The following is a 27701-nucleotide window of genomic DNA, read 5'->3' on the forward strand; positions in this document are numbered from 1 at the left end:
ACATGTGTGTTCCAGCTTTCCACATTATCAATTCATATGCCAAAGGAAGGAAGAAGAGGATCAAGGATGGGCAGATAAAAAAACTGAAGTTTAGGAAAACAGGGAGTCTTTGTATTCCTTCTATCATCTCTTCATCCACCAGGAAAAAATAATGGGCTCCAGAAGACATCAAAAATGGGGGGGGGGGGGATCTAATTTGGGATCTGTGAAGAACTGGGCAGTTTCATTCCCCCCCCCCCCATCAGTTCCTGCCCCAAAGCAAAGGAACAAAAGGGTAATCTTGTGCAATAAAACATTTGAAAGAGACACTGAGCGGTTTCATCCTATAGCTGAAAAGCACATGGAAGGCCTTCTCAGTCCCTGAATTTAATCTTACATATCCTGCCTTCAGGTCCATGGAAGAAATCAAATGAAGTATTATTATTACGATTATGTTCAGAAAACACTGATTAGCTACCATTATCATTACCCCATATTCCAAATTAGGAAGGTGAAGTGCACTAAGAGAGGACTAGGGTTTTAAACTGCCCCAATGGAGATTGGAGGTGCGTGCGTGAAGAATGCACCAATACGGTCCCCCCAGCGGTGTCAACAGAAACTAATGAGGGGAGTATTAATTGCAACTGCAGATCACCAAATTGTTTGCAGCCTTTATATAAGTAAATTTAAAATGTAAAGGGAATGTAACCTTCCCCCCCCCCAAAAAAAATAACCCTGGGGGAAAGGGGGGGACCATTTTTAAGCCAAAAGAACAACACGTCATCATTGCAACCCCGTTCTTGCGAGGGCCACACGATTCTTTTGTTCCCTTTCGGTTGGCCACACAAGCCAGTGACTTTACTGGAACTTTACACCGGAAACCATGCCCCGTTCTTCCCTCTGTCTGTCACCATTAGCGCAGAAGCAGCAGCAGAAGAAAGTGGCGCGCTGGATGCCGAGTGGAGAAAACGGCCAGCCAGAAGCTGTCAGGAAAAAGTCGCCACCAGAAGTCAAGCAAACAAGGGCGGGGCGGGGTCTGCTCGGCCAAGGGAGGAAGTGGGGAGGGGGCGGGAGGAGCCCACAGGCGTCTTCAGAGAAGAGGGGGGGGGGTCCTCGAGAGTGAAACGGGCTTTGAGAGCTTTCCCCCTCCCTGCCCTTTTCTCCACGTTTCTCTATTCCGGACGGGGGAAGGCGGGGGATAGCAAACTGAACCCAAAAGGGGGAAAACGCACATATTTGGAGCAATTCTTACCTTTACGAAGAGTTCCACCTGAGGCTGCTCTTCAGCCATGACGGGGACAGGTTGGCAGGAGGCGAAAGAGCTCCTCCGGGTTGCAAAGAGCCAGACTATGAAGTTTCTATTGACTTAAGTTGGCGGAGGGGGGGGGGAGAGAGGAGGGAGGTCGGATCTTCAAGCTCTGAGTCGTCTCTCACCACTTCAAGCAACTTCCCTCCGCAGAGCTCCAGCCACGCCCAGGAACTGAGCCCGGTTGAGTCACCGAAGATGGGCGGATGGGAGCAGAGGGGAGGGAAGGCCGAGAAGGAGAATGGCCTGGCTAGGATGGGGAGGCTGGATCTCCCCCCGCGTCTTACTTTCTGATCATCCTCTGTAGCCCACACGCCGCCGCCGCTGCCATTGCTCCTTTTTCATACCTGTTGCAATCTATAACAAGCCAGCGTGGTGCTGTGGTTACAGTGTCAGGCAGGCTGTGGATGGAGTCAGGTAGAGAGCCTGTTGGTCTGAAAGCAACAGAACAAAGTTTGAGTCCAGTGGCGGTTTAGGACGCATCTGCTCCTCAGTCTCCAGTTTGACATAATTGTTTCCTTCACCATGTTTCCCCCCAGAAATAAACCCAAACAAATGGTAACCTAAACTTGTTATTCCTGTTTGAGCCTTACAGCTGTTAAATATCTTCATTATGCTGATTTGCTGACCAGCTTCTGCTTATATGTATGGACTGGTAACTTCCATTTCATTGTGTCTGAAGAAGTAGGTGTGCACACGCTAGGGTTGCCAAGTCTGTGTTGCAAAATACCCAGACTTTGGGAGTGGAGCTGGGAGAGGGTGGGGTTTGGGAAGGGGAGGGGCTTCAGTAGAGTACAATGCCACAGAGTCCACCCTTCAAAGCAGCCATTTCCTCCAGGGGAGCTGATCTCTGCCAGCTGGAGATCAGTTGTAAAAGCAGGAGATCTCCAAGCCCCACCAGGAGGCTGGCAACCACAAAAGCTTATATCTTGAATAAAACATTGTTAGTCTTAAAGGTGCCACTGGACTCAAGCAGACCAAGTTTGAATTAATCCCCATTCTGCCATGGAAGCTGGTTGGGTGAGTTTGAGCTCTGGTGGTGGACAGTGCCCTCAAAGTCAAATAGTGGCCCTGCAGGGTTTTCAAGGCCAGAGGCATTAAGGGTAGTTTGCCATTGCTTGCCTTCACATCACAGTGCTGGTATTCCTTGGAAGCCTCGCATCCAACTACTAGACAGGCTTGGCCTTGCTTAGAGTCTGAGATCTGACATTGGGCTAGCCTGGGTCATCCAGGTCAGGGTAGCTTTGAACTAGACATTCTTTTTTTAAATTAATGTACCTCACAGGGTTGTGAGAATAAAACAGAGGTTGGAGAGAATACTGTTTTCAATTGCTTTAGACCTGGGGAAAAAGGGGGGATATACGCAAATAACCTTTTTTTTAGGGGGGGGGGGGTTCAGTCTGTAGTTTTTGTAAGTAGTTTGAGACAAGCCCTCAGTCCCCAAAGGGTTCACATTTTTTCCCCTACCTGTGATTAAACAGGTTTTGAAGGTTTGGGAGAAAATCTGAAAGCATGTCAAACCTGTGTGAAAGAGGCAAAAGTGTAAAGGCACATGAAAAACTGCCTTATGCTGAGTCCTGTGATTGGTCTATGAAGATCAGCTTGATAGACCACCTGTGCAGCTCTCCAGGGATTCTGGTCAGTGTCTTTCTTGTAACCTTCTACCTGGAAAAGATAACAGGAAATTAAAAGAGATACCAGGGATTGAACCAAGGAACTTCTGGAGGCAAACCAGATGCTGTACCGCTGATAAATAGGTATACACACCACAAGCAGCAGTCCCTTTCTGGATGGGGGGAGGAGAAAGCTGTCCCCAATTTCATATGAGTAGGGTTACCAGATGGCCTCTTTTAACAGATGTCCTATTTGGGGGGGGGTCCCTCTTTTTTGGGGCTCTTTTTAAAAATTGATGAAAATGTCTTCTTTTGGGGTTGGAAGGCTAGGAATATTCCTAGTTAGTAGCACGCTAATGGCAAAAAATGAGGAGGACCTAAAGAACCTCTTGTTGAGAGTGAAAAAGGAGAGCACAAAAGTAGGCTTGAAACTCAACATCAAAAAAACTAAGATCATGGCATCTGGCCCCATCACACCCTTGGCAAATAGAAGGGGAAGACATGGAAGTAGCGACAGACTTCACATTTCTGGGGTCCAAGATCACTGCAGATGGTGACTGTAACCATGAAGTTAAAAGATATTTGCTCCTTGGGAGGACAGCTATGGCGAATCTGGGCAGTATAACAAAAAGTAGAGACATCAGCCTGCCAACAAAAGACCGTATAGTCAAAGCGATGGTATTCCCAGTAGTAATGTATGGCTATGAGAGCTGCACCATAAGGAAGGCTGAGTGCAGAAGAATAGATGCTTTTGAGATGTGGTGCTGGAGAAGAATCATGAGGGTCCCTTGGACTGCAAGAAGATCAAATCGGTCAGTCCAAAGGGAAATCAACCCTGACTGTTCCCTGGAAAGTCAGATGCTAAAGCTCAAATACTTTTGCCACCAAATGAGAAAGGATCGCTCACTGGAGAAGATCCTGATGCTGGGAAAGACAGAAGGCAAAAGAAGAAGGGGTTGGCAAAAGATGAGATGGTTGGACAGCGTTACACTGATGTAACTAACATGAATTTGAGCAGACTTCGGAGGATTGTGGAAGACAGGAGGGCCTGGCATGACTTTGTCCATGGGGTCGCAAAGAGTCGGACTCGACTGTGCGACTGAACAACAACAACAAAGCAGTTATCACAGCTTAAATAGTAGGAGTATTTAAAATGAGATTTGTCATAGTGATCAATTATTTTAAGTAGTCAATTAGGAAATATGTTTTCTCTTGCTTTTCAAAATATAGTAGCCTGACATACCAGTGTAACTTCTGTTTCTCCTGTCAATCCCAGTTGAGGGAAAATTTACAGGACTTGGGTTTGTTAACGGAGAGGGAGGGCATGACAAAAGAAGAAAGCAGTGCCTCCAGCGCACTGGCCTCCACTTCCTAACAGGAGGAATGGCCAGCAGGCAAAAGGAATAAAAGAAAAGCATTCATACACAACCCCCAGACCCTCCAATCACCTATAACTAAACACAAGCTGAATTTAGAATAGAAGTAAAGTTTAATTCAACAAAGAGGGGGAAATCAAATCAGGACACACATAAAGAAAACTCAGACTTAGATGACACCACATAACATTGGGACCAAAGAGGTGATAGGCAAGTCTCTCACACTGCCTGCTGTGGCTTGGCTGGCTGTGGTGGTTGTGCTGCTGCTGTTCTTCAGGCTTTTTGTATTACTGCAGATTTCCAGAGTCTGCCGCTCTCTTGAGGCTCCTTCTGAGGTCACTCTGCTCTCTGCCCTCAGACCAAGATGGTTTCTGTCTATCTCCTTTTTTTCTTCCTCAGAATTCTCTCTTTTTTCCCCTCAGAACTTTCTCACAAGTCCAACCAAGGGACAAAATGCCTTTCCACACCTCAATAAAGGGCCAAACAGGGTTACCCTAGTATAATGATTTATAGAATATTATTTATAATATTCTTAAATTATGAACAGAAATAAAAGGAAATAGGTCACTGCCTACAAGCTGACAAACATAACCCAATTTATGTGGAAGAAATTTCACTGCAACCAACTGGACTGTTTCATTCTACACAGCAATAAACCTATGTGTTCATTTAAGAAGCTACAATGAAAGGCCAAACTGCACATGATGCTAGGTCCGTGCTCAAAGCCCCAGATGTATAACTGAGCTGTGGGGAATGGTGTGAGCAAGATGGATCAGGGCTAGAGTTGCCATCTCTGGCTAGAGAAATTCTTGGAAATTTGAATGCAGAGAGGGGAGGGAGCTCAGAAGCAATGTGATGCCATTCTAGGGGTTTCATTTCTCCTAGTCTCTATGGTAGTCTGGTCTCTAAAGCTGCCATTTCCTCCAGGGGAATTAATCTCTCAGGGCTTTATCTTGAGTAGGGGGGTTAACCCTTCCTCAGTGCTGTATCTCATGATGCCAGAAATCATTCACACACATAGCCATAGTTGGGTTTTTTTGTAGGGATTTTTTGCATCTCTGTTCACTTAATGGCAATTGGAACCCAGATCTCTGGCATCATGTGTGGTTTGACCCTAATCCTGCATCTTTGCTGGATGTACATGTATGGAACAAATGTTCAAAGTCCTTTGTTTGTCATGTTCAGACATTATGTTTTAAAATGTTAGTTGTGCATCTTAACACCTAGCATGAGAAGAGGCCTCGAGGAAGGAGATTTGGATATAAGACTAAAGAGATGCAAAACAGGTAGGTATGGAGAGAATGATTAAGGAAAAATATTTTTTTCTCTCAAAGCACTACAATTCAGGGTCATTCAGACAGCTTAATTGGTAGCACATTCAGGCCATAAAAGTAGTGCTTGTCTCATCGTGCAATACATAACTGGGGGATAGAATTCATTACCACTAAATGTTATTTTTGCAAAAGGATTCAGTACGCAGAGGATACATCTCAGTGGCTAGTAGGCATAGCAACTAAATGGAGCTTCTATGGCTAGAAGTGGTATACCTCTGAATACTGGTTGCTGGGGCCAAACAGTAAAAATGACCGTCTTGTCCTACTTGTGAACAGTGTTCCCTCTAAGCTGAGTTCACATGAGCTAGCTCACAGATTTTTAACCTCCAGCTCACACCTCTTTGTCTTAGCTCAGGAAAAATGACCCCAGAGCACAATAATTTATGCACTAGCTCACAACTTTAATGCCAGTAGCTCACAAAGTAGAATTTTTGCTCACAAGACTCTGCAGCTTAGAGGGAACACTGCTTGTGAATTTACCAGAGTATCAGGTGACCGCCATTGGAAACAATACTAAAGCAGAAAGGACTTTTGGAGGTGCTCCCCTCCCCTCCCTCCCATTTCCTTTCTTCTGCTGTGTTAGCTAAACATGTTCATAGCACCAGGGCTTTTTTTTCTGAAAATGAGGTGCCGGAACTCTCAAGAGGGAAATGAAGGAGGGACACACAGGTGCCCCTCATGGACTTTTAAACATTTTTAGAGAATTTTGTTTCCACAAAGAGATTCTGGAACTCCATTCTGCTGTGTTCTCCCAGGGGAAAAGCCCTGCATAGCACTAATATAATTACTATCAAAACACCTATGCCATGTGCAAATGTATGTAAAGAGGGCATTTGAAATGCTTGTCTGCAGGGCCTTTTTTTGTAGGAAAAGCACAGCGGGAACTCATTTGCGTATTAGGCCACACCCCTTGATGTCATCATTGTTTCACGCAGTTTTTTGTAGAAAAAGCTTAGCAGGAACTCATTTGCATGTTAGGTCACACCTCCTGACACCAAGCCAGCCAGAACTGTGTCCCTGCGTGTTCCTGCTAAAAAAAAAGCCCTGCTTGTCTGCATAGAACGTCTAGCATCTGCCATCATATTCTCACAAAACTCAGCAAGGTGAGTCTCAGGCTGAGCTAGATGTAGCTAGGATTGCCACCCTCCAGGTGGTGACTGGAAATCTCTCATTATTAGAACAGATCTCTAGGCAACAGTGATCAGTTCACCTGGAGAAAATGGCTGCTTGGGAAGGTGGACTCTGCGGCATTATACCCCATTGGGAAAGATAAAGGTGATTGTGAGCCACTCTGAGATTCAGAGTGGAAGGTGGGATATAAATCCATCCATTCATCCTCCCTCCTTCCTTCCTTCCTTCCTTCCTTCTTTCTTTCCACAAACAACTGATGTTCATGACTTGTGGCTCTCAAACATTTATTCTATGTGGCTTTTATGTTAAGCAAGTTTGGCCACCCCTGACCTAGCCCCTCCCATTATCATCTGTTTTGATTTGTTATCATCTCTTACAAGGTCTTGTTATCACTGTCCACAAATTTAGCTTTGAGTACTCTGGTAGACAACCTCCACTTTGGTTTGGCTGGAATATCATGGAAACAGTTTTAAATAGTGTGAACACCATCTTTTTAGGGTTTAAGGATGTTACAGTTTTTAATGTCTGGTTTATTGCTTTATAACTAATGCTGTAACCTGACCGGAGCCCTTTGTGGAAAGGGCAGGATAGAAATTTAATAAATAAATGTTTTTAAAAATAATTTCTAAGCCTACCTTACACTCAGCACAGCTAGAACACCCAGCATTTAACACCCAGCATTAAAAATAATAATTAAATAATTAAATCAATACCATCACCAAGACATTCTTAGATACAGCCAGCAAACCTATCCATTCAAACTGTTCTTAACTTCTCCATTCTTCTCAGTCTTCCTTAACACCCTCCTCAGTAACTCAGTTTTGTAACCATTGACATATTATGGGCTCTTGGGAACTGGCCTTTTTATATGCATAGACAATTTCCGATGTTCTAGAAAATCTTTTCTTGACAATGAAAGTAATGAACAGCAGTTCCCTCAAGGTTTTATTATGTCTCCATAGTAAAAGTTGCAATGATTCAACTTCAAGTCTGGCTGCCTGTCTATCTATCAAATATACTAGACCAGGGATGTCAAACCCATTTGTTATGAGGGCCAGATCTGACATAAATGAGACCTTGTTGGCCTGGGCCATGTGTGTCATAACATGTGATGCTAGGCAACAGAGATATATAAACTTTATGAAGAATACAGACAAACACAATTTGTGTGTGTCTGTAAGTTACAAACCCACTTTTGATGTATTAACATCCATTACAAAAATCTCATGGTCAATGCTTTGAGCCTAAGATACAGGGGAAGACATGAAATGGCTGGGCATTGCAAACTTTTGTACATAAGTTGCTTCATGTGCTGGTCAGGCAGTGGAAAACACAGAGGCTTTGCCCTGTAGGTCCTTTGGTATTGAGCAAGCCTGGCAAAGCAAGCTGTGAAGCAAAAGGAAGCAAAAGAGAGAGAAGGAAGCAGATGACAGTGAGTTGCTCGCAGGGCTGATAGGAGCCCTCCAGGGGCCTGACCCAGCCATCAGGCTGCATGTTTGACACCCCTGTACTAGACCTTGCCATTCTCTGTGACCATCTTGGAATTCCTCCACTGCTATTCTACCCCGGTCATTTTTGGTTTCAAGGTGTAAAAATACAGGGAGGCAGAGTGGTAGGGCACTTGAATTATTTGCAGATGATCCTAGGTTCAAGTCCCAGCATCTGCAATTAAAGATTCCTTGGCAGGACAGAGAGGTGGGATACCAATTTTGTAAATAGATTAAAAAATCAGGTTGGGAAAGACATGTTGGACTAGGAACTGGGAGACCCAGTTTTGAATTCCCACTCTGCCATGGAAGCTTGTTGGGCCAGGGAAGGAAATAATGGGAGGGAAATCTTCTAAAGTTTCAGCAAAATCTCCCCTTTTGGTCTCACTACCAGTTGTTGCTGCATTACAGGATTTTGTGGGTCTCTCTGCCTAACCCACCTCACAGGGTTGTTATGAGGATAATACAGAGAATCAGGGATTTTTTTTTTTAGCAGGAACACACAGGAATGCAGGTCTGGCTGGCTTGGCATCGGGGTGTGTGGCCTAATATGCAAATGAGTTCCTGCTGGGCTTTTTCTGAAAAAAAGCCCTGTGTGAAACAATGGTGACATCGGGGTGTGGTCTAATATGCAAATGAGTTCCTGCAGGGTTTTTTTTTTTAACAAAAAAAGCCCTGCAGATAATTGAAGAATGTTGTAAATTACTTTAGGCCCCTATTTGTGAGCAGGGGAGCAGGGTATAAATAAAGTACAAAAAATAATAAAATATTCTCTGCCTGAATCTGTAAGCTCAGACTCACAGCCTGTCAAGCTTCATGCGCTCAAGTGAGCAGGTACAATCAGGTATGCTGTTTAAAGCCCCCTGCCTGGGTGCAATTCATTAGTTCAGGCGTTCTCAGATCCTATTCCAACAACCTCGCCTGCTCAAAACAATGAACTGGATTGTGTCTTCCCAAAATGCAACTGATGCCAAACAAAGGTAAACAGAAGTGACAGAAGCTTCTCAGGTGTCCTAAGTCTGAAGGCCTAGGAAGATTAATGAGACACAGAGGGACTCAGTCCAGAGGGATTTGTGGAATGTTTTTAAGGTCTCCAAGGAAGCAAGAATGTCCTGTATGTTTTAAGGAGTCACTCTGAGGTTACTTTTAATTGGCATAACTGTCCTCTCTCCTATCTGTTTGTTTAGAATGTTTTTATCCTTCCTCCATAGAGCTTAGGGTAGCATACATTGTTCTTGCCACCTTCATTTTATCCTTGCAACAGCCTTGAAAGGTAGGTTGCGCCGAGGTTCTCTAGCAAACTTCCGGGCAGTTTGAGAATCCCATGGGGACCTAAAACAGCTTACAGTGTTGTTCTTTCTTCCCTCCATTTTATGCTCGTAACAACCACCTCATGAGGTGGGTTAAGCTAAGAGACAGTGACCAGCCCAAGGTCACCCAACAAGCCTCCATTGCAGTGTGGGAATTTGAACCTGGATTTCCCAGATTCTAGTCTAACCACTATACAAAACTGGTATGCTCTCATATTCCACTGCCTCACCATCTGGTCAGGACTGGCCCAACTGTACAGGGAACCCAAGCATTACCTTATGGGTGCTATATTTTGATGGGGAACACTAGGGTTGCTAAGTCCAACTCAGAAAATATCTTGAGACTTTGGAGGTGGAGCCAGGAGAATTTCCCATTCACTAAAAATAAATAAATAAAAATACAGCAGTGCAGTTCCCCTAAATACAGTCATCATCTCCTCTTTTTTGCATTCAAGTGGTTCCCACAGCAGCTGCACTTCCACTAAAATGAAAGTGAACATACACCCACTCACTCACTCACAAAGCAGCCAAAATAAACAGTTTGCATGCCCACATTTTTGTGATCTCCATGGGGCAATGGTATAGATAGCTTTACTCACCGGAGTTGCTGAATGTAACAATCTGCTGTATTTCAACTAACTTATGGAGAAAGAGGCTTAGGAGATGGAGTTTTCCTCTATCCCATACTCAGGTTCTAATTTTATTGTGTAGGCAGGGGGCTTTTTTGAGCAGCAACACAGTTCTGGCTGGTTTGGTGTCAGGGGGTATTGAGTTTTTTCTACAAAAAAAGCCCTGAGTGTAGATCAGGTATATTCTTAGAATTGGTGGTATGTGAGAATGGGGCAATCAGAAACTACTATTTGGATAAAAGGCTGCTGAAGTAAATGTATATATACAGTCCCTGAGTAGCAGATATTTTGTTGTGAGATAAGCTACAACACAAGCATTTGGATTCCTTCCCTCTTTTCCATACAAAAAGTATGTATCTGTTGTCTAAGCAAACATATGATTTTAGTCACATGGAATTCTTTTTCCATGATGCAGATTTCTACACTACTCAAAAGCTCACGTTCTTAACGCTAACCAAACAGGACCTAAGAAAGAAAATACTTCTTTATCTCCTTGTCTCCTTTGTAGACCAATCTTGGAAGGTTTGCATTGGATAGCTGTGAACTTTTCTCCCTGGCTTTTACTCCTGTATTAGCTTCACCCTTGAAAACTTATCTGAGCAAAGGCTGGCCTAGAACACATGGAAAGGTAATGAAGCTGGTGTCTTTGTGCACGAACCAAGTGCTTCTCTCCAAAGCTTCACAGTCCTCCCACTAGGGTTGCCAATCCCCAGGTGGGGGCAGGGGGCAGAAAGCACAGGGGGGAGGGAAATGTCTGCTGGGCACTCCATTATTCCATATGGAGACTGATTCCCATAGGGCATAATGGATAATTGATCCATGGTTAACTGGGATTTGGGGGGAGCTATTTTTTACATAGACACACCAAATTTGCAGCATAGAATCAGATGCCTCTCCTCAAAAGACCCTCCAAGTTTTGAAAGGATTGGACTAGAGCAAGGGTGTCAAACTCATTTGTTAGGAGGGCCGGATCTGACACAAATGGGACTTTGTGGGGCCGGGCCATGAGTGTCATAAAATATGTCAGGTAGTGGAGATATAAACTTTATAATGGACACAGACAAACCCAATTAAAGATATTTTAAAAAAAAACTTAAAATACAAACATGCTTAAAACTCTTCCAATGGTTTAAGTTGGAAAGGTGGGGGACTAGTGGAATTTGGCAGTGCAATTTTTAAAATAAAACATCAAGAAAAAGCACAAGGCTCTGACTCTGTGGAAACAATGAAATGGCATTGTAAACTCCCCACCAGTCTACTCAGATTGGCATAGCCTTTCCAGTATTTGGCTGTGGGTTCCCACAGTAGAGTACTCACTAGGTTAGGTCCATTCAGGAGAGATAAGCTGGCTGAAAGCATCAACCCTTGTTTGCAAGGACACAACTCCAGGAATCATGAGTTTCAGCTAGCTATAAAGCTGAAAATGTAACCATCTCCACTCCATTTGAAACTATTGCAGAGTACAGAAAAAGCTGCAAGGAAAATGTGGAATGGATCTTAAAATCCACCCCACGTTTTCCTTGCAGCATCCAGCAAAGAAAGACAGGAAGAATCTGGGACTCAGCCTGCAAGCTTTAAAGGGTGCTTCAAAGAGTCTTTGAAGCTCCCAGGCTGAAACTGAAAAGAGTCTCAGCCTGGAAGCTTCAAAGAGCCTGGGAGCTTCAAAGGGTAAGGACAAGAGGGGGAGGGGGGAGAAAAGAGACCCCCGCCTGATCAAAGCCTTGGGTGGGCCAGATGCGGCCCGCGGGCCGAGTGTTTGACACTTCTGGACTAGATGGTCCATTTCTATGAGCTCCAAAAGAAGGTGCCCCTATCTTTCATTATTTCCAGTGCAGGGAAGTCATTTAAAATATGTGTGGTCCCTTAAAATTTGATGGCCAGAACTCCCTTTGGAGTTCATTTATGCTTGTCACAACCTTGTTCCTGGCTCCACCCCCAAAGTCCCTAGATATTTCTTGAATTGGATCTGGCAACCCAACCTCCTACACACAATATCTAGAGAGCTTTGATCACTGGCCATTCTTAGTACTGACCCTTTAAGGACTCCGAGATGTATTAGGAGGGGGGCGGTTTAGGAAATTTCTAGAGATTTTGTGGGTGGAGCCTGGGGAAGGCGGATGTTGGGGATGGGAGGAACCACAGCAGGGAATAATGTCATGGGATTTACCCTCCAAAGCTAGGGGAACTGATCCCTGTCGCCTGAAGATCAGTTGTGATTCCAAGGGATCTCCAGGGGCCACCTGGAGATCAACACCCCGAGCGAAAACTTTTAAAGCCTAAATCGAAGATTCACAGATTCCTTGTGAGTGGAGGCAGCTCACTGGGTCCTATTCCCAATTAAAACAGCCATGACTTCCTGACTCAGTCAGGAAAACGGCTGGGAAATGTAAATAGGTGGGGACTAGGCAAAGTACAATAAACCTCTGTGCGCTCGGATGAATGGGAGACTGACTGGCCAGAAGCCACTGCGCTTCACACAATTTATTCATTTCTGGGGTTCTGCAGAGGGAGAAAGAAAAATCTGGCATAGAAAGGGGAAAAAATCCCAGCTACACGGGAGGGGGGGGGGAGAAATCGCAAACCGTAGGAGAGGTGTGTGGATGCTTTTTCCTCTAGCGTTAATATTAACATTTGTGTGGCATTAGGAGGCGCTGCTGCGCAAGGAGCAATACGAGAGAAAACGGAATACAGCTCAGGTTTTCCCAGGAACTGGTGGTGGTTACGCTGGTAACTGTTTAACCTTAAGGAACACACTGTGAAAGGGTTCTGCTGCTAAAACGAAGAAAACTTTGAGCGAGGGAGAGAACTACCAGAGAAGCCTCCTGATTTCTGTCCTCCTTTCCTTCCGGACCCTCCTTGCAACCCGGGGTTGTTGTTTCCTTGGACAGGATTCGCGTTTCTTTTCTCACGAAAAGCCGTTTTCAGGGGTGGGGCGGGGCGGGAGAGGATAACTATTCCAGATGGGTAACCATGTCAGTCAGTCAGGAAGCCGGTGAAAGATAACACTTATCCCAGCGCAAGCGTTTATGAGTTCACAGCTCACTTCATTGGGTGCATTAGGAGGGTAGATCAACCCGGCTTGTTTTATATACACACAGGGCTTTTCTTGTAGAAAAAGCCCAGCAATAACTCATTTGCATATTAGGGCACACCTCCTGGCATCACCATTATTTCACACAGGGCTTTTTTGTAGAAAAAGCCTGGCAAGAACATAGGTGCATATTAGGCCACACACCCTGACACCAAGCCAGCCGGAACTGTGTTCCTGTGAGTTCCTGCTCAAAAAAAAAAGGCCCTGTATACACAAGGGCGGAGGGGGGTAGGGGAGAACAGTTTATTTATGTTATATTCTCACTGAGACCTCAAGCCAGATTATTCAGTGCACGTCAACACAGTCAACAGGAGGGGACTTCCAGGAAGCAATGTAACAGGGACAGGATTGCAGAAACCTGAAACAAATGTTACAAAGGAAGGCATTAGATTCATTACAGGGTTTCTGTTTATCTCTTGGCCAGGTAGCCTTGCCAACCTTCAGGTGGGGGCTGGAGATCTCTTGAAATTACAACTGCTTTTTGAACATCAGATATCTCTTACCCTGGAGAAAAGAGTACTTCAGAAGGTGGACTATGGAATTATATCCTGCCAAAGACCCTCCCTTCCCCAAACCTCTATCTATTTGTCTGTCTGTCTGTCTAGTGAATTTATAGTCTGCCCTTTCCCAGGGTGGATTACAGCATAGTGAAACAATTAAAATCCAACAGTTAAACAATTAAAACAGATTAAAACAGTGTGGATGGTGTAAGCACATTATACAAATTAGGACACAGATGTCATAGGTGTCCTAAATATCAGAAATGTCAAAAATATTGGCCCAATCTCCAACAATCAGGATGGTAAATCAGTGTAGGGAGGCCAATTAGATGGTATAACCAGTAATCAATTCTCTGGTTCTTTCCCAACACTTACTCAGAAGTTAATACTCCATTTTTATTCCTTTGTGCGGTGGTCAAACTTGAGTACTCTGTACCACTTTGTAGCCAGTCCTCATTACTACTCATTTTGCTATTGTAATATTATCATTGAAATTAAAATTCAAAATGAGCAGAGTTATGAACTAGCTCAAAGTGGGGTGGGAGAACCTTTCTTTGAGATCCCAATAAAACCTGTGGCTCACACAATAAACCTACAAACAATAAGCAAAAATGGCCATCTATAGCCTCAGGACTAAGTCACTAGGGTATATGGATGATCTGTTCTATTTAAAACACATATACACATGCTGGAAGTCTTATCTTAGCCACACAAGAGATCCACCCTGGCTACCAGTAGGTAAGCTACACAACACATGAAAATAAGAGTGATAGTCTAGCTGGTTTAAGGTAGGGTCCTATGAGGATGCAGGAACATTTGACGAAGAGTTTAGGATCAAGGAGGAAGAGAAGTCTAATGATCTAATTACCTCAGAAGGGAGGGCATGAAGGGAAAGTGTCTCCATAACAACAGCCTCTTAAAGTGCTTATGGATCTCTACAACTAGGACTGGCTTGACCATTGAGGCAGAAAAGCATATACCGATAGGCTAGGAGTTATCAGGGTGGTGTTCTAAAAAAAATACTTTCCATGATATGTCATTGTTTCTCTGTTTTTCCTTTAGAACATTAGAAGATAAAAAAAAAGATGTCATTAGTATGAATTGCTGGAGATTCTATTCCTTTAGGTTTCACTCACATGCATACACACCAAGTTTCTATAAACTGTGGTGAGTAATTTACAATTTAGAGGCATTTCCTTATATTTTAGAGCATTAAGCAAGTGGTAATTTGCTGACATGCTCCAATATAACATTATCTTGGTTCTAGTTTAGAGACCGTGGTGCAAGCTGTTAATAGTTTATGTTAATATTGTTTTAAGTCATATATTGAGTCTTCCTGGGACACAAAAATATTACAGTGGTTGAATATTTGAACAGGAGAATGGATGCTTCTTGTCCCTTGCAAGCATCTGTATAAGCTAGGCTTGGGATAACACTGGAGTGAAGAAGGTGATGATATTGGATTATATCCCACCCTCCACTCTGAATCTCAGAGCGGCTCACAATCTCCTTCCTCCCCCACAACAGACAGCCTGTGAGGTAGGTGGGGCTGAGAGAGTTCTCACAGAAGCTGCTCTTTCAAGGACAAACCTCTGGGAGAGCTATGGCTGACCCAAGGCCATTCCAGCAGCTGCAGTTGGAGGAGCGGGGAATCAAAACCAGTTCTCCAGATAAGAGTCTGCACACTTAACCACTACAACAAACTGGATCAAACCATCTGCCAAGGAGGTTTTCTGCAGCCTATGGAGCCTCCAGTGGAAGAACCTCCAATAGAAGCTGGGAGAAGGCTTCAGACTTTGCTCAGTAGAGTGGAAGGATAGAAGTAGGATATACCCCATTGTTATTGCATGCATCCAGCTTGCATGGATGCATGTAAGAGACAAAAAGCATCATTATCAGCCCTGACCTGGATAGCCCAGGTAAGCCCAGTATCTTCTAAGATCTTGGAAGCTAAGGAGGGCTGACCCTGACAAGTACTTGGAAGGGAGACCTCCAAGGAATACCAGGGCTGGGACACAGAGGCAAGCAATAGGAAGCCACTTCTCTGAACATCCTCTGTGCCCCACTAGAGGTCACCAGAAGCCATCATGGTACACACTCACTCACACACACTTTTAAAAAAGCATCCTGTTATCTAGACTGGGACTGGGACATTTCAGCCTGTTCCTATGCACATTCGGTGGTTGGAAAGTGCCATTAAGTTGCAGCTGACATGCCGATCCCACAGGGTTTCAAGGCAAGAGACAAAGAAGCGGTTGCCATTGCCTGCCTCTGTAGAGTACCCCTGGACTTCCTTGGTGGCCTCTCATCCATGTACTAACAAGGCCCAGCCCCGCTTAGCTTCCAAGATCAGACAAGACAGGAGTAGCCTGGGCCATCCAGGTCAGGGCAAATCCAAGGCCAGTGTAATGTGTTTTGCTGGGACCCCCCCTGTCACCTCCTTCCATTCCCATAGGAGCAAGCGGAGTTCTAACAGCACACACAGTTTCCACACATACAGTCTCTACAAGGATAGGCCCTTTTTCTCTAGGCAACAAACTGCCCCTAAGTTGCTCTTAGCTGTCTTGGGAGTGGGGGTGGGGGGAAGAAACAGCTATCATCACAGGAAAACCCATCAAACATATGAGGCTAGTCTAAGCATGTTCACTTGTAAGTGGCTCTGGTTGAGCTCAGTGGAGCTTCATCTCAATGCATCAGCACAGGGACTGGGAGACCCAGGTTTCAGTCCCTGCTCTGCTAGGGAAGATCACTGGGTGATAGGGTTGACAGGGGGATGACTGGATGATAGGGTTGCCCTGGCCATCCACGGGAGGATGAAGGGTGCCAGAGCCAGGTTGGGAAACTAATGAAGATTTGAGGATGGAGCCTAGGGAAAAGAGGTACCTCAGTGGGACACAATGCCAGAGAGTCCATCCTCCAAAGCATACATTTTGTCCTGGGGAAGTGACCTCTGTAGTCTGGAGATGAGCTGTATTTCCAGGGGATCCTCCAGGCCTACCCGGAGGCTGGTATCCCTACTAGGTGACATTGGGCCAGTCATACACCGTGCAGCCCAGCCTACCTCCCCAGTCACTTTGGGTCCCCAAAGGACAGAAAGACAGGGTATAAACAAAGGACTAGATTTAGATGGGAGACCACCAAAGAAGCCCAGGGTTGCTCTGCAGTGAGTGGCAAACCACCCATGAGGGGTCACTATAAATTGACTGCAACCCGACAGCACTTGTTTCTATTAAATAAGATTGCAGACTAAAAATTTAGAATACCACAAGACTCTTTTGACACACTCCTACATAGAGTTACATCCTTCTAAGCTAGAGTTGCCAAGTCCAATTCAAGAAATATCTGGGGACTTTGGGGGTGGAGCCAGGAGACTTTGGGGGTGGAGCCAGGAGCAAGGTTGTGACAAGCATAATTGAATTCTAAATAGAGTTCTGGCCATCACATTTAAAGGGACCACACTCCTTTTAAATGCCTTCCCTCCATTGGAAATCATGAAGGATAGGGGCACCTTCTATTGGGGCTCACAGAATTGGACCCCCTGGTCCAATCCTTTTGAAACTTGGAGGGTCTTTTGAGGAGAGGCATTGGATGCTATGCTGCAAAATTGATGTCTCTACCTCAAAAAACAGGCTCCCCCAGAGCCCCAGATACCCACGGATTAATTCTCCATTATACCCTATGGGAGTCGGTCTCCATAGGGAATAATGGCATGCCCAGCAGGCATTTCCCCCCCCCCTTGCTTTCTGATGACCCTGAAGCGGGGGGAGGGCCTCCAAACCGGGGGATCCCCTGCCCCCACCTGGGGATTGGCAACCCTATTCTAAGCACATTGTCTTCAATAGGCTTGGAAGGATATAACTCCATTTAGAATTGCACAGTTTTGGGGGTGTAGTCTGTGCTGCCTATCTGGGATTAGTGCATTTGAGTAATTATGCTGAAGGCAAGAGAAAGCTAATTATATCTAATTTCTTATTATGTTTATTAAGTGTGGCATGCATTTTCCCATCTCCAAAATTTTAAGCCCCCCCACTCAGCAGGGGCTCTGTGCCATCAGCAGGGATGCTTTTGACAGCTGTTCAGCAGGTAAAGGCTTTCCCAGCTTGAAGTCAGGTAAACTGTTAAAGGTATATAGAGCCTTGTCTGGGAAAGGGAGAAGGAGCCACTCTGCCCCTTCATGAATCTGATCAAGGCATTATATTTGTTCAAGAGTGGCCTGCTGCCTCATATTCCTTCGAGGGCCATTGCAAGAAAACTGAGGCCGGCTGCCAAAACTCCAAAGAATTCCATGTAGCATCTGTTATCTTGGCCACCCCTCCCCCCATTCTGGGACAGATTAGTAAAGGGGGTTTCCAAGGCTCCACGCTGTATTCAGCAGCTGCTGTCTATCCACTTCCCCCCACCCCACTCCACAAGCCCGGCTAATAAGAAGAAAATCAGGGTCAAGAAAATGGACTGCAACACAGAGTGGGTGAGGCATGAATAGGGGAGGAATCAGATGACTCATATAGCAGCCTCCTGACATTTGCTAATGCAGAGAGTAAGGGCGTGGTTTTTCCCTCAAAGATGCACAAATAGACCTGTAAATGCCAGCCAACATTCGTAATAACTATCTCTTTTCCTTCTTTTACATCCCAGGCTATTGAAATGTGACGGAGGCTTTGATTTTACAGGTCAACTGCCTTGTTGGTTTAGTTGTCAGGTTTTTGTTTTGTTTTTTAATTGCAGATGTATTTACTGGGAAGCTACTAGGAAACTTACTAACATTTTATTCACAGCTTGCTGGGGGGAAAGTGTAGATGACTGGAAGGCAATGGCAAACCACCCCATAAAAAGTCTGCCGTGAAAACATCGTGATGCGATGTCGTCACTCCAGAATCAGAAACGACTGGTGCTTGCACAGGGAACTACCTTTACCTTTTAAATAATTATAATACTCTGACCTGGATAGCCCAGGCTAGCCTGGTCTCTGAAGCTAAGCAGGGTTGGCCCCGGCTAGTATTTGGGTAGGAGTCGACCACCCAGGAATACCGGGGGGGGGGGGGGGGAGGTGCAGAGGCAGGCAATGGCAAACTACCTCTGATACAGGGTCGCCATAAGTTGTGCACCTTACAGGGTCGCCATAAGTCACCTGTGATTTGATGGCAAAAAAGGACAACAAATCAACATAATTTAAGGCAATTTTCTGAGTCTTCCATCTCTGTAAGCCTCACTTAAAAGCCTTTTCTATGACTTAGGCAGGAATGGGAGGTAACTCCCAGGAATGTTCTTTATTGTAGTAACCAAAGGATTTCTGTCTGTGGCACTATATGAAAGTTACATTGCTTGTTCATCTATAGGAAAGCAACTTGACACTATTCCTCATGTGTTTCTGAAGCGTTGTTGCTCCTCGGAGGTGGAAAGTGTTTTTTGATGTTTAATGATAAGCTCCAATAAAGAAGAAAGGAAAGGAAAGGTCCCCTGTGCAAGCACCAGTCGTTTCCAACTCTGGGGTGATGTTGCTTTCACAACGTTTTCATGGCAGACTTTTTACAGGGTGGTTTGCCATTGCCTTCCCCAGTCATCTACACTTCCCCCCCAGCAAGCTGGGTATTCATTTTACCGACCTCCAAAGGATGGAAGGCTGAGTCAACCTCGAGCCGGCTACCTGAAAACCCAACTTCTGCCGGGGATTGAACTCAGGTTGTGAGCTTAGGACAGCAGTACTGCAGCTTTAACACTCTGCATCACGGGGCTCTTAATAAAGAAGGGAAGACTATATGAACTACACTCTGATGAAGGAACGACATGCTTGAGATTACCTGGGATCTGCTTTAGTAGTTCGGTTCAAAGGGTTTGAGGATTGCCACACCCTCTGGACACATTGTGGAGTCTCTGGCTTTGCCTAAATCATTTTGGCACAAGGTGGATGTTCCACGGCTTTTGAAAATAATAGTTCCTGTTGTATATTGGTTGTTTTGACTGCTGCTTTTGTGATGTCTGTTAGTTGACCCTGAAGCATACTTCATTGCCCTCCAGGACCCTGATGCCTACATTTCGATTGGCTGTTCATTCAGAACCAGCCAATCAAGACATGAGGCATTTTTCTGAGGAAATACAAGTGAGGGATCCTGGAGAAACCAATAGGGTGGATTGCTGCCCACATAAAGGGGCATGTTTAACTCAGGTCAAATGGATATAAGGCGTGGGGTGGCCTGTTTGTGTTCAGTTCTGCTCTTGTTCAGTAGACGTTCTTGCTTACCTCATGCTGGCTAAACTCACTATATAATAGCTCAGTTCAAGGTCTTTATCTTTATTGACATGATTGTTTAAAGGATCTTGTCTTTTTCACTCCAGTGATTTGTAAATATACGCCCTGGTTCTGCTTTCTATTTTATGATTGGCTTATGTAATTGTAAAGAGCCCCATGGTGCAGAGTGTTAAAGCTGCAGTACTAAGCAGTCCTAAGCTCTGCTCACGACCTGAGTTCGATCCCCGGCGGTAGCTGGGTTTTCAGGTAGCCAGCTTGAGGTTGACTCAGCCTTCCATCCTTTGGAGGTCAGTAAAATGAATACCCAGCTTGCTGGGGGGAAGTATAGATGACTGGGGAAGGCAATGGCAAACCACCCTGTAAAAAGTCTGCTGTGAAAACATTGTGAAAGCAACATCACCCCAGAGTTGGAAATGACTGGTGCTTGCACAGGGGACCATTCCTTTCCTATGTAATTGTATATTCTTTCATTGTGTATGTATAAAATAACAAGACAACTGGATATTAGAGTACTTAAGAATGTTTAAAATATATAAATATAGACAATTCTTTTTAAAACACTTAACTTGGTATTTAGACATTTATTGTTAAAAGACAGCATTTAGCTTAGGCTATTAGATAAGAACCTCAAGTTCAGGCCGGGACATCTCCCACAATTGACAGCTGATTTCCAGATGATAGAGAGCAGTTGTATAAACTGCCCAAACCCACCTTTTCCAAGCTCCACTCCCAGATTTCCAGAATTTCCCAATGTGGAGCTGGTAACCCCAGCTGCCCACTGGCTGACAGCTTAAATTTAAGGTATTGGCTGTCTCATACAAAGCCCTTCAAAGACCTGAACCCTTGTATCTGCAGAACCACCTCTCCTCTATGCCCCACTATGATAGCCAATTTGCTAACCTCTTACTGATAGGGTTGCCAACTCTGGCTTGGGAAATTCATGGATATTTGGGGGTGAAGCCTGGGGAGGCCAGGGTTTGGAGGAGAGGAGGGGTCTCAGCAGGGTGTACTGCCATAGCGTTCACCCTCAAAAGCAATCATTTGCTCCAGGGGAATTGATCCTTATGGTCTGGAACAATGTAAATACCAAGAAATCTCCAGGAGGTTGGCAACCCTTCTTTCTTATTGCATTTTTAAAAAAGGTCTGCTCTGTCCTATCACCTTTTTCTCCCTGGGTCCTGATTTTTTTTAAAAAAACAAATGTTTCTGCCCTTCCTAACATCCAGAGCGGTTTGGGTTTTGTTTAAAACTAATTAACCTGATGGAGGAAAGTCTGCCACGGGCCACCAGGTGGAACTTCTGTGGCACTGGCATCTGCCATCCCATATCAGCTTCCCTCCAAACTGAAACATGTATTGGGCACAAGCCAGGTCTAAAATGCCAGGGGAGAGAGGTAAAAATTTTGTTTTGGTTAAGACTGGGATGCAGGGAGAAGAGGAAGCATGAGACATTATGCTTCCTGTTCTCATGGATCATGGTCATCATGCCAGAAGCCACTGTAGTTGGAAATGATAGTATGTTAAAAAATTTTGGCTGGTTGGGGCCATTATATTTGTATTATATTACATTACAGCTGGTGTAGTGTGGCTAGGATCTGGGAGAGTTGGATTCAGATCTCCACTCTTCCAGGAAACCTGTTGGATTGACCTTGGGCCAATCACTGTACTATCAGTCCAATCTACCCCACAGGGCGGCTGTTAGGTGGATAAAATGGGGAACAGAGAACCATAAGCAGCACTCCCAAATTCCTTGGAGGATGTGTGGGAGACAAATGTACTACAGAGATAATATAATTGTGCAGTCTTATTTTGATCTTTAATATAATGGAACTATTTAGTTTCACACACTTGATCCTAGCCAAAAGGCTGAGAAGTTTCTTCCTCTTTGTTTCTTCCTTGTTTTCTTTTATTTGTGTTCCAATTATCTTTCCTGCTCTTGTCCCCACCCTATGTCCTGGCACTTCTTGTTGTTGTGCTGACAAGCCTTTCTTTAGAGAAAGGTGCTTAAAATCTGGTTAAAGTGGCAGGTTCTCTCTGTGCATCATCTTCCTCTTCAGGGCTATGGAAACAGGTGGGGTGAAAGGGTGTATTTTATATCTCAGAGGCACAAAGCTCTCTTGACTTCTTTACCTCCACTCTTGATAATGAACATATTTTTCCTGTTTTGGAAAATGGAAGGCTGGTTTTGAAGGCTGAATAGCTGGTGCTGCTGATATCAGACTGATTCTCTTCTATCTTATGATGATGATGATAATGATGATATTGGATTTATATCCCGCCCTCCACTCCGAAGAGTCTCAGAGAGGCTCACAATCTCCTTTATCTTCCTCCCCCACAACAGACACCCTGTGAGGTGGGTGGGGCTGGAGAGGGCTCTCACAGCAGCTGCCCTTTCAAGGACAACCTCTGCCAGAGCTATGGCTGACCCAAGGCCATTTCAGCAGGTGCAAGTGGAGGAGTGGGGAATCAAACCCGGTTCTCCCAGATAAGAGTCCGCACACTTAACCACTACACCAAACTGGCTCTTATGGTATTAATGGGCTGCCAGGAACACCAGAAAGGCACCTTGTGCTAAGGTTACCACCCTTAAGGTAGCATAGGGAGTTCTCCCTATGTTCTGAACTCCCTTATTGCATGTGATGATGATCCACCAAAATTTATGCCACAATAAATCTTTCTGTTAAAATACCAAACAATCAGAGCCTTGCTGGATTATTTGAAGAACCACAGTGCTTTTAAAATGGCATGGATGACCGCAGGAGGGATCTGTGGCTTTTGACACTTGTAATTTGAATCCGTGCATGGGGGATTTTAGCCAAAGCCCCCCAGTTCCAGAACGACATTCACTGCACACCACAGAAATCGGTGGTGCGGCCTCATTTGAAATACTGTGTACAATTCTTGGTACCACACCTCAGAAAAGATACTGTAGCATTGGAAAAAGTGCAAAAAAGGGCAACTAGAATGATTAAGGGGTTAGAACACTTTCCCTATGAGGAAAGATTAAAGTGCTTCGGGCTCGTTAGCTTGGAGAAACGCCAACTGAGGGGTGACATGACAGAGGTTTACAAGATTATGCATGGGATAGAGAAGGTAGAGATGGAAGTACTTTCTCCCTTTCTCACAATACAACAACTCTTATTAGACACTGAATGAGATTGGTGAACAGTCAGATTAGAATGGATAAAAGGAAGTACTTCTTCACCCAAAGAGTGATTAACACATGGAATTCACTGCCACAGGAGATGGTGGCAGCTACAAGCATAGACAGCTTTAAGAGAGGATTGGATAAACATATGGAACAGAGGTCCATCAGTGGCTATTAGCAACAGGGTATAGATGGCACTCCGTCAGGGGCAAGTGATGCTCTGTATTCTTGGTGCTGGGGGGGGGGCAACAGTGGGAGGGCTTCTAGTCCTGGCACCACTGGTGGACCTCCTGATTTCACCTGGGTTTTTTTGGCCATTTGTGACAGTGTTGGGACTGGATGGGACATTAGCCTGATCCAACATAGCTTCTCTTATGTTCTTATGTTTAAAGGCTTTTATGCTAGACTACAATATTTTTTGGTACAGAAAAACCAAAGAGGGTGTGTGCATGCTCACAAATGTGCACATCTCACCACCATCCTCTCTCACACAGAAAGTAAAATAACTTTATTTTACATAATTTATCCCCTGCTTTTCTCACTAGTGGGAACCCAAAAAGATTCATATAATTCTGCTCTCATCTTCTCAAGAGCCATGTGAGGTTGGTTAGGCTGAGAGTGTGTGACTGGTCCGAGATCACCTTTTAGGCCTCCATGGCAAAAACTTACTGTGTGACTCTGTATCACTAAAGGTAAAAGTAGCCCCCTGTGCAAGCACCAGTCATTTCTGACTCTGAGGTGATGTTGCATCACAATGTTTTCACGGCAGAGTTTTTTACAAGGTGGTTTGCCATTGCCTTCCCCAGTCAGTGCTACATCATAGTAAATTAAATAACTAACAATTTGCTGCCTTTCCTAGTACACAAAATCTGCATCCTGAGGTAATTTGGTAATGTTACTAAACAGAAGGGGAGCCATTAAGTTCAGACAAACAGCAGAGCAATACACAGTTTGAATTTCTGAAAAAACTGAAAACCACCAGTGACGGTGACTCCATCCACAGTTGAAGGTGCTGGGTGTTGCCCTATACTTACATCATCTCTGTGGTTGAACTCTATTTGACTGCTGTGAACAATTGTGGCTTACACAGCATGACACCATGTTCATCCTGACAAAGTAAAGGGCCATTTCAGATGGGGCAAATGTGTGTGGGGGGGGCGGGGTGAGGTTTAGCCCTCTCCTTTCCTTGAGCCATAGTCCCAGTCCAAATAGGGGCCCATGTGCCCAGTTTCCAGAGAAAAAGAAACACTGTACCATCTCAGCTGCTTGAGCCCTCAGGGCAACAATTGTTGAGAGTAGAAATACCTATTCTGTTTGCATGAAAACAGGGGACTCTAAGGGGGAAGACAGTTCCTTCTTTGCTTGTTTTGACAGTTGGTGTCTTCTGGTCTTTCATCATTTGCTGAGTGCTGAATGGATCTGTGCCAAGTTCAAGGATGCCACACAGTTTTCTTTTCTGTGGGCCTACTGTGGATGGTTTTCTTTTCTTTTTTTGTTCCTTGTGTCCACACAGGTGTGTCATGAATGTGGAGCCTGAATGGATCCATGCAGCAGTAAGAACATGTAAAAGCAAACACAGGACTCCCTCTTCACACACCCAGCTTATCATTCAACAGCACACACACCCCTTCTCACCTGTCTAAATTCTTTATTTATTTCAATGGAAACTACATATCTGGCTGTATCTTTGTTCTTTGCTGGGACATCATCTTCTGTGATTTCACCCAAGAGTTGCCAGCAGGTCTGGAGAAAAATACCCTGTTCCTTTAACAGAGATTTAAGATGCTATTTGCCTTTACTTTATGTAATTTTAACTGCCCCTTTCCACACATCAGCACAAACTTTTACCTCAGACCAGTTGGCAACCCAACATATACCCCTCAGGCAAGGGATATGCCCTGTAGAGATAACAGCCGTTTCATATGCAACCAAAATCCCTACTTGTGCAATGCACACCAAGAACAAAAAAACTGACAACGGAGTGATTTTGTTTCCTCCTTTTCCAGGGCCTCATGGGAGGGGTGAGTCTGTATTTAAAGACAGGTGAAGAGGACTCAGCTCTCCTTCTCCCATTCAGCACTCTGGAGTTTTCTGCAATTGCCTTCCAGCTGGGCTCTGATACTGGAAGTTAGCTTGGCAGAACAATGCTTCAAGCACCAAAACAAGGAGGCAGGATTTATTTATTTACTTGATATATACTTTGGCCTCTCTCCCCAATAGTGATTTATATCTGTTGTATATGTGATAATATCATTCATCTCTCTTCCATTTTTTTCCTTACAGCAACCCCAGGAGGTAGGTTAGGCAGAGAATGTATGACTAAAAGAAGAGTTGGTTTATATATCCTGCTTTTCTCTACCTTAAGGAGTCTCAAATAGGGTTGCCAATCCCCAAGTAATTGCTTCAGGGTAATCAAAAAGCGGCGGGAGGGGAGGGAAGTGTCTGCTGGGAACCACTGGGAAGTCTCCCTATGGAGACTTATTCCCATAGGAAATAATGGAGAATTGATCCGCGGGTATCTGGGGCTCTTGTAGGGCTGTTTTTTGAGGTAGAAGCACCAAATGTTCAGTATAGCATTCAGTGCCTCTCCCCAAAATACCCCCCAAGTCTCAAGAAGATTGGACCAGGGGGTCCAATTCTACGAGCCCCCGAAGAAGGTGCCCCTATTCTTCATTATTTCCTATGGAAGGAAGGCATTTAAAAAGGTGTGCGGTCACCTTTAAATGTGATGGTCAGAACTCCCTTCAGAGTTCAATTATGATTGTCACACCCTTGCTCCTGGCTCCACCCCCAAAGTCTCCTGGCTTCACCCCCAAAGCCCCCAGATATTTCTTGAATTGGACTTGGCAACCCTAGTCTCAAAACAGCTTACAATCACTTTTCCTTCCTCTCCCTACAACAAGCATCTTGTGAGGCAAGTAGGGCTGAGAGCTCTGGGAGAACTGTGGCTGACCCAAGATCACCCAGCAGGTTTCATGTGAAAAAGTAGGGTATCAAAGCCCCAGTTCTCCAGATTTGAGTCCCTCACTCTTAACCACCACACCAGGCTGATCAGCCCAAAGTAACCCAGCAGGCTTCTTGGGGAGGAGGGTTGAACCTGAGTCTTCCAGATCCTAGCCTGACACCATAACTACAGTACCAGGAACTTCAGCAGAGAAACTGGTTGGCCTCTGTGTGAGACAGGATGTTGGAGCAGAGGACCATCAGTAGCTATTAACCACAGCATATTGTTGGAACTTTCTGTCTGAGGCAAGTGATGCTCTATATTCTTGGTGCTTGGGAGGGACAACAGGGTGAGAGCTTCTGGTGTCCTGGCCCCACTGATGGACCTCCTGATGGCACCAGTTTTTTTTCTTTTTTGGCCACTGTGTGACAGAGTGTTGAACTGGATGGGCCATTGGCCTGATCCAACATGGCTTCTCTTATGTTCATGTGTTCTTAGTAGATGGTCTGATCTAAAAGGGCTCTTCTTATGTTCTTAAAAAAAGCCAATTTTTCTGGTGAAGTGAGACTATGTAGAACTATGCCTACAGTACCGGGGGAGACACCTTCATCCAGTAAGAAGACAGGGGTGTTTAAAAATAATTTCACAGTTTGTATGATGCACTTTCAATACACTTTAGCTGTTGTTTGAAGGTTCACATTCCTGTTTCACACAGGAAAATCCAGTTGCAAACAATCACTAGTGCACTGAAAGTGCATTATCCAACACTGGTTCTAAATTTTCTTTCCTACAATATTGTTTTAAGTACCCTAAGAGAACAAACAATGGTTCAGCAGGTATCTCTAGCAGGAAATGGCGAATTCAGCTTCCTTCTGCCTTTCCTTGAATAGAAAGGCAGGATGAGGCCGTCTTTTGCTGGAGCTACCTGCTGAATTTTTGTGTGTCCTTTTGGGATATTCAGTATTGTAAGCTTAGTTACACAAAAAGCAGGAAGGACCAGAAATATATTAGTAAGGAAGGACCACAAGAAAGGAAGAAAGAACAACAGAATGAAGTAGGAAAGATGACCCCGCTGAACCTGCAGTCTGATTTGACTGCTTCTCTAGGAAGACCTAACTCTCTCTCTCTGTTTTTCTCTCCCCCCCCCCCCCCGGGAAGCCACCTTGTTAGACAGAGCCGCTAATCATCTGGCGTCCAGGGTGATTATCTGGGATGGGTCACATGATTCCACCCCCAGCTGCCCCCCCTTCCTGGACCAGCTTGGCCAATCTGACTCAATCAGATATTCCTGCTCTGACAAGCCAGAGACCTCAGCAAAACATCACAGCGACCCAGGCAGCACAAAAAGACAGACGGGGAAACTCTGCAGCCCTGCTTTCCGGATCTTCTGCACTACAAGCCTGGGCCCTCCCGGAGAACCCAGGTGTCCTGATTCTCCTGACCTGGGAACCCAGAGGTTCTGGCTTTCTGTCCCCAGCTTTTCACTGTGACTAGAACTAAGGCCACTGTCTCTAGCTCTCTTCACTCCTCACTGCTTCTTGAATTCATTGTCCTCCCAAAGAACAGAAGAGTCCCAGCTCCTGCAACCCCCTGCTCCACATCCCGGA

The 27701-nt window shown here is 44.9% G+C and overlaps 1 protein-coding gene across 1 annotated transcript in view; it reads right to left on the reverse strand.

Annotated features, from left to right (window-relative positions):
- Nucleotides 1–11622, reverse strand: part of CLIC1 (chloride intracellular channel 1) — a 46443-nt gene extending 34821 nt beyond the window's left edge. Inside the window, exons 1-3 of the mRNA XM_060239130.1 lie at nt 11483–11622; nt 2807–2950; nt 1232–1719 (exon numbers count right to left, since the gene is read on the reverse strand). Of these exons, the coding sequence (XP_060095113.1) occupies nt 1232–1270 (39 nt within the window). The 5' untranslated portion in view covers nt 1271–1719; nt 2807–2950; nt 11483–11622. The remainder of the gene's footprint in view (nt 1–1231; nt 1720–2806; nt 2951–11482) is intronic.
- Nucleotides 11623–27701: the final 16079 nt, after the last annotated feature.

The sequence above is a fragment of the Heteronotia binoei genome, chromosome 5 (genome assembly GCF_032191835.1).
Source record: "Heteronotia binoei isolate CCM8104 ecotype False Entrance Well chromosome 5, APGP_CSIRO_Hbin_v1, whole genome shotgun sequence".
Classification (NCBI taxonomy): domain Eukaryota; kingdom Metazoa; phylum Chordata; class Lepidosauria; order Squamata; family Gekkonidae; genus Heteronotia; species Heteronotia binoei.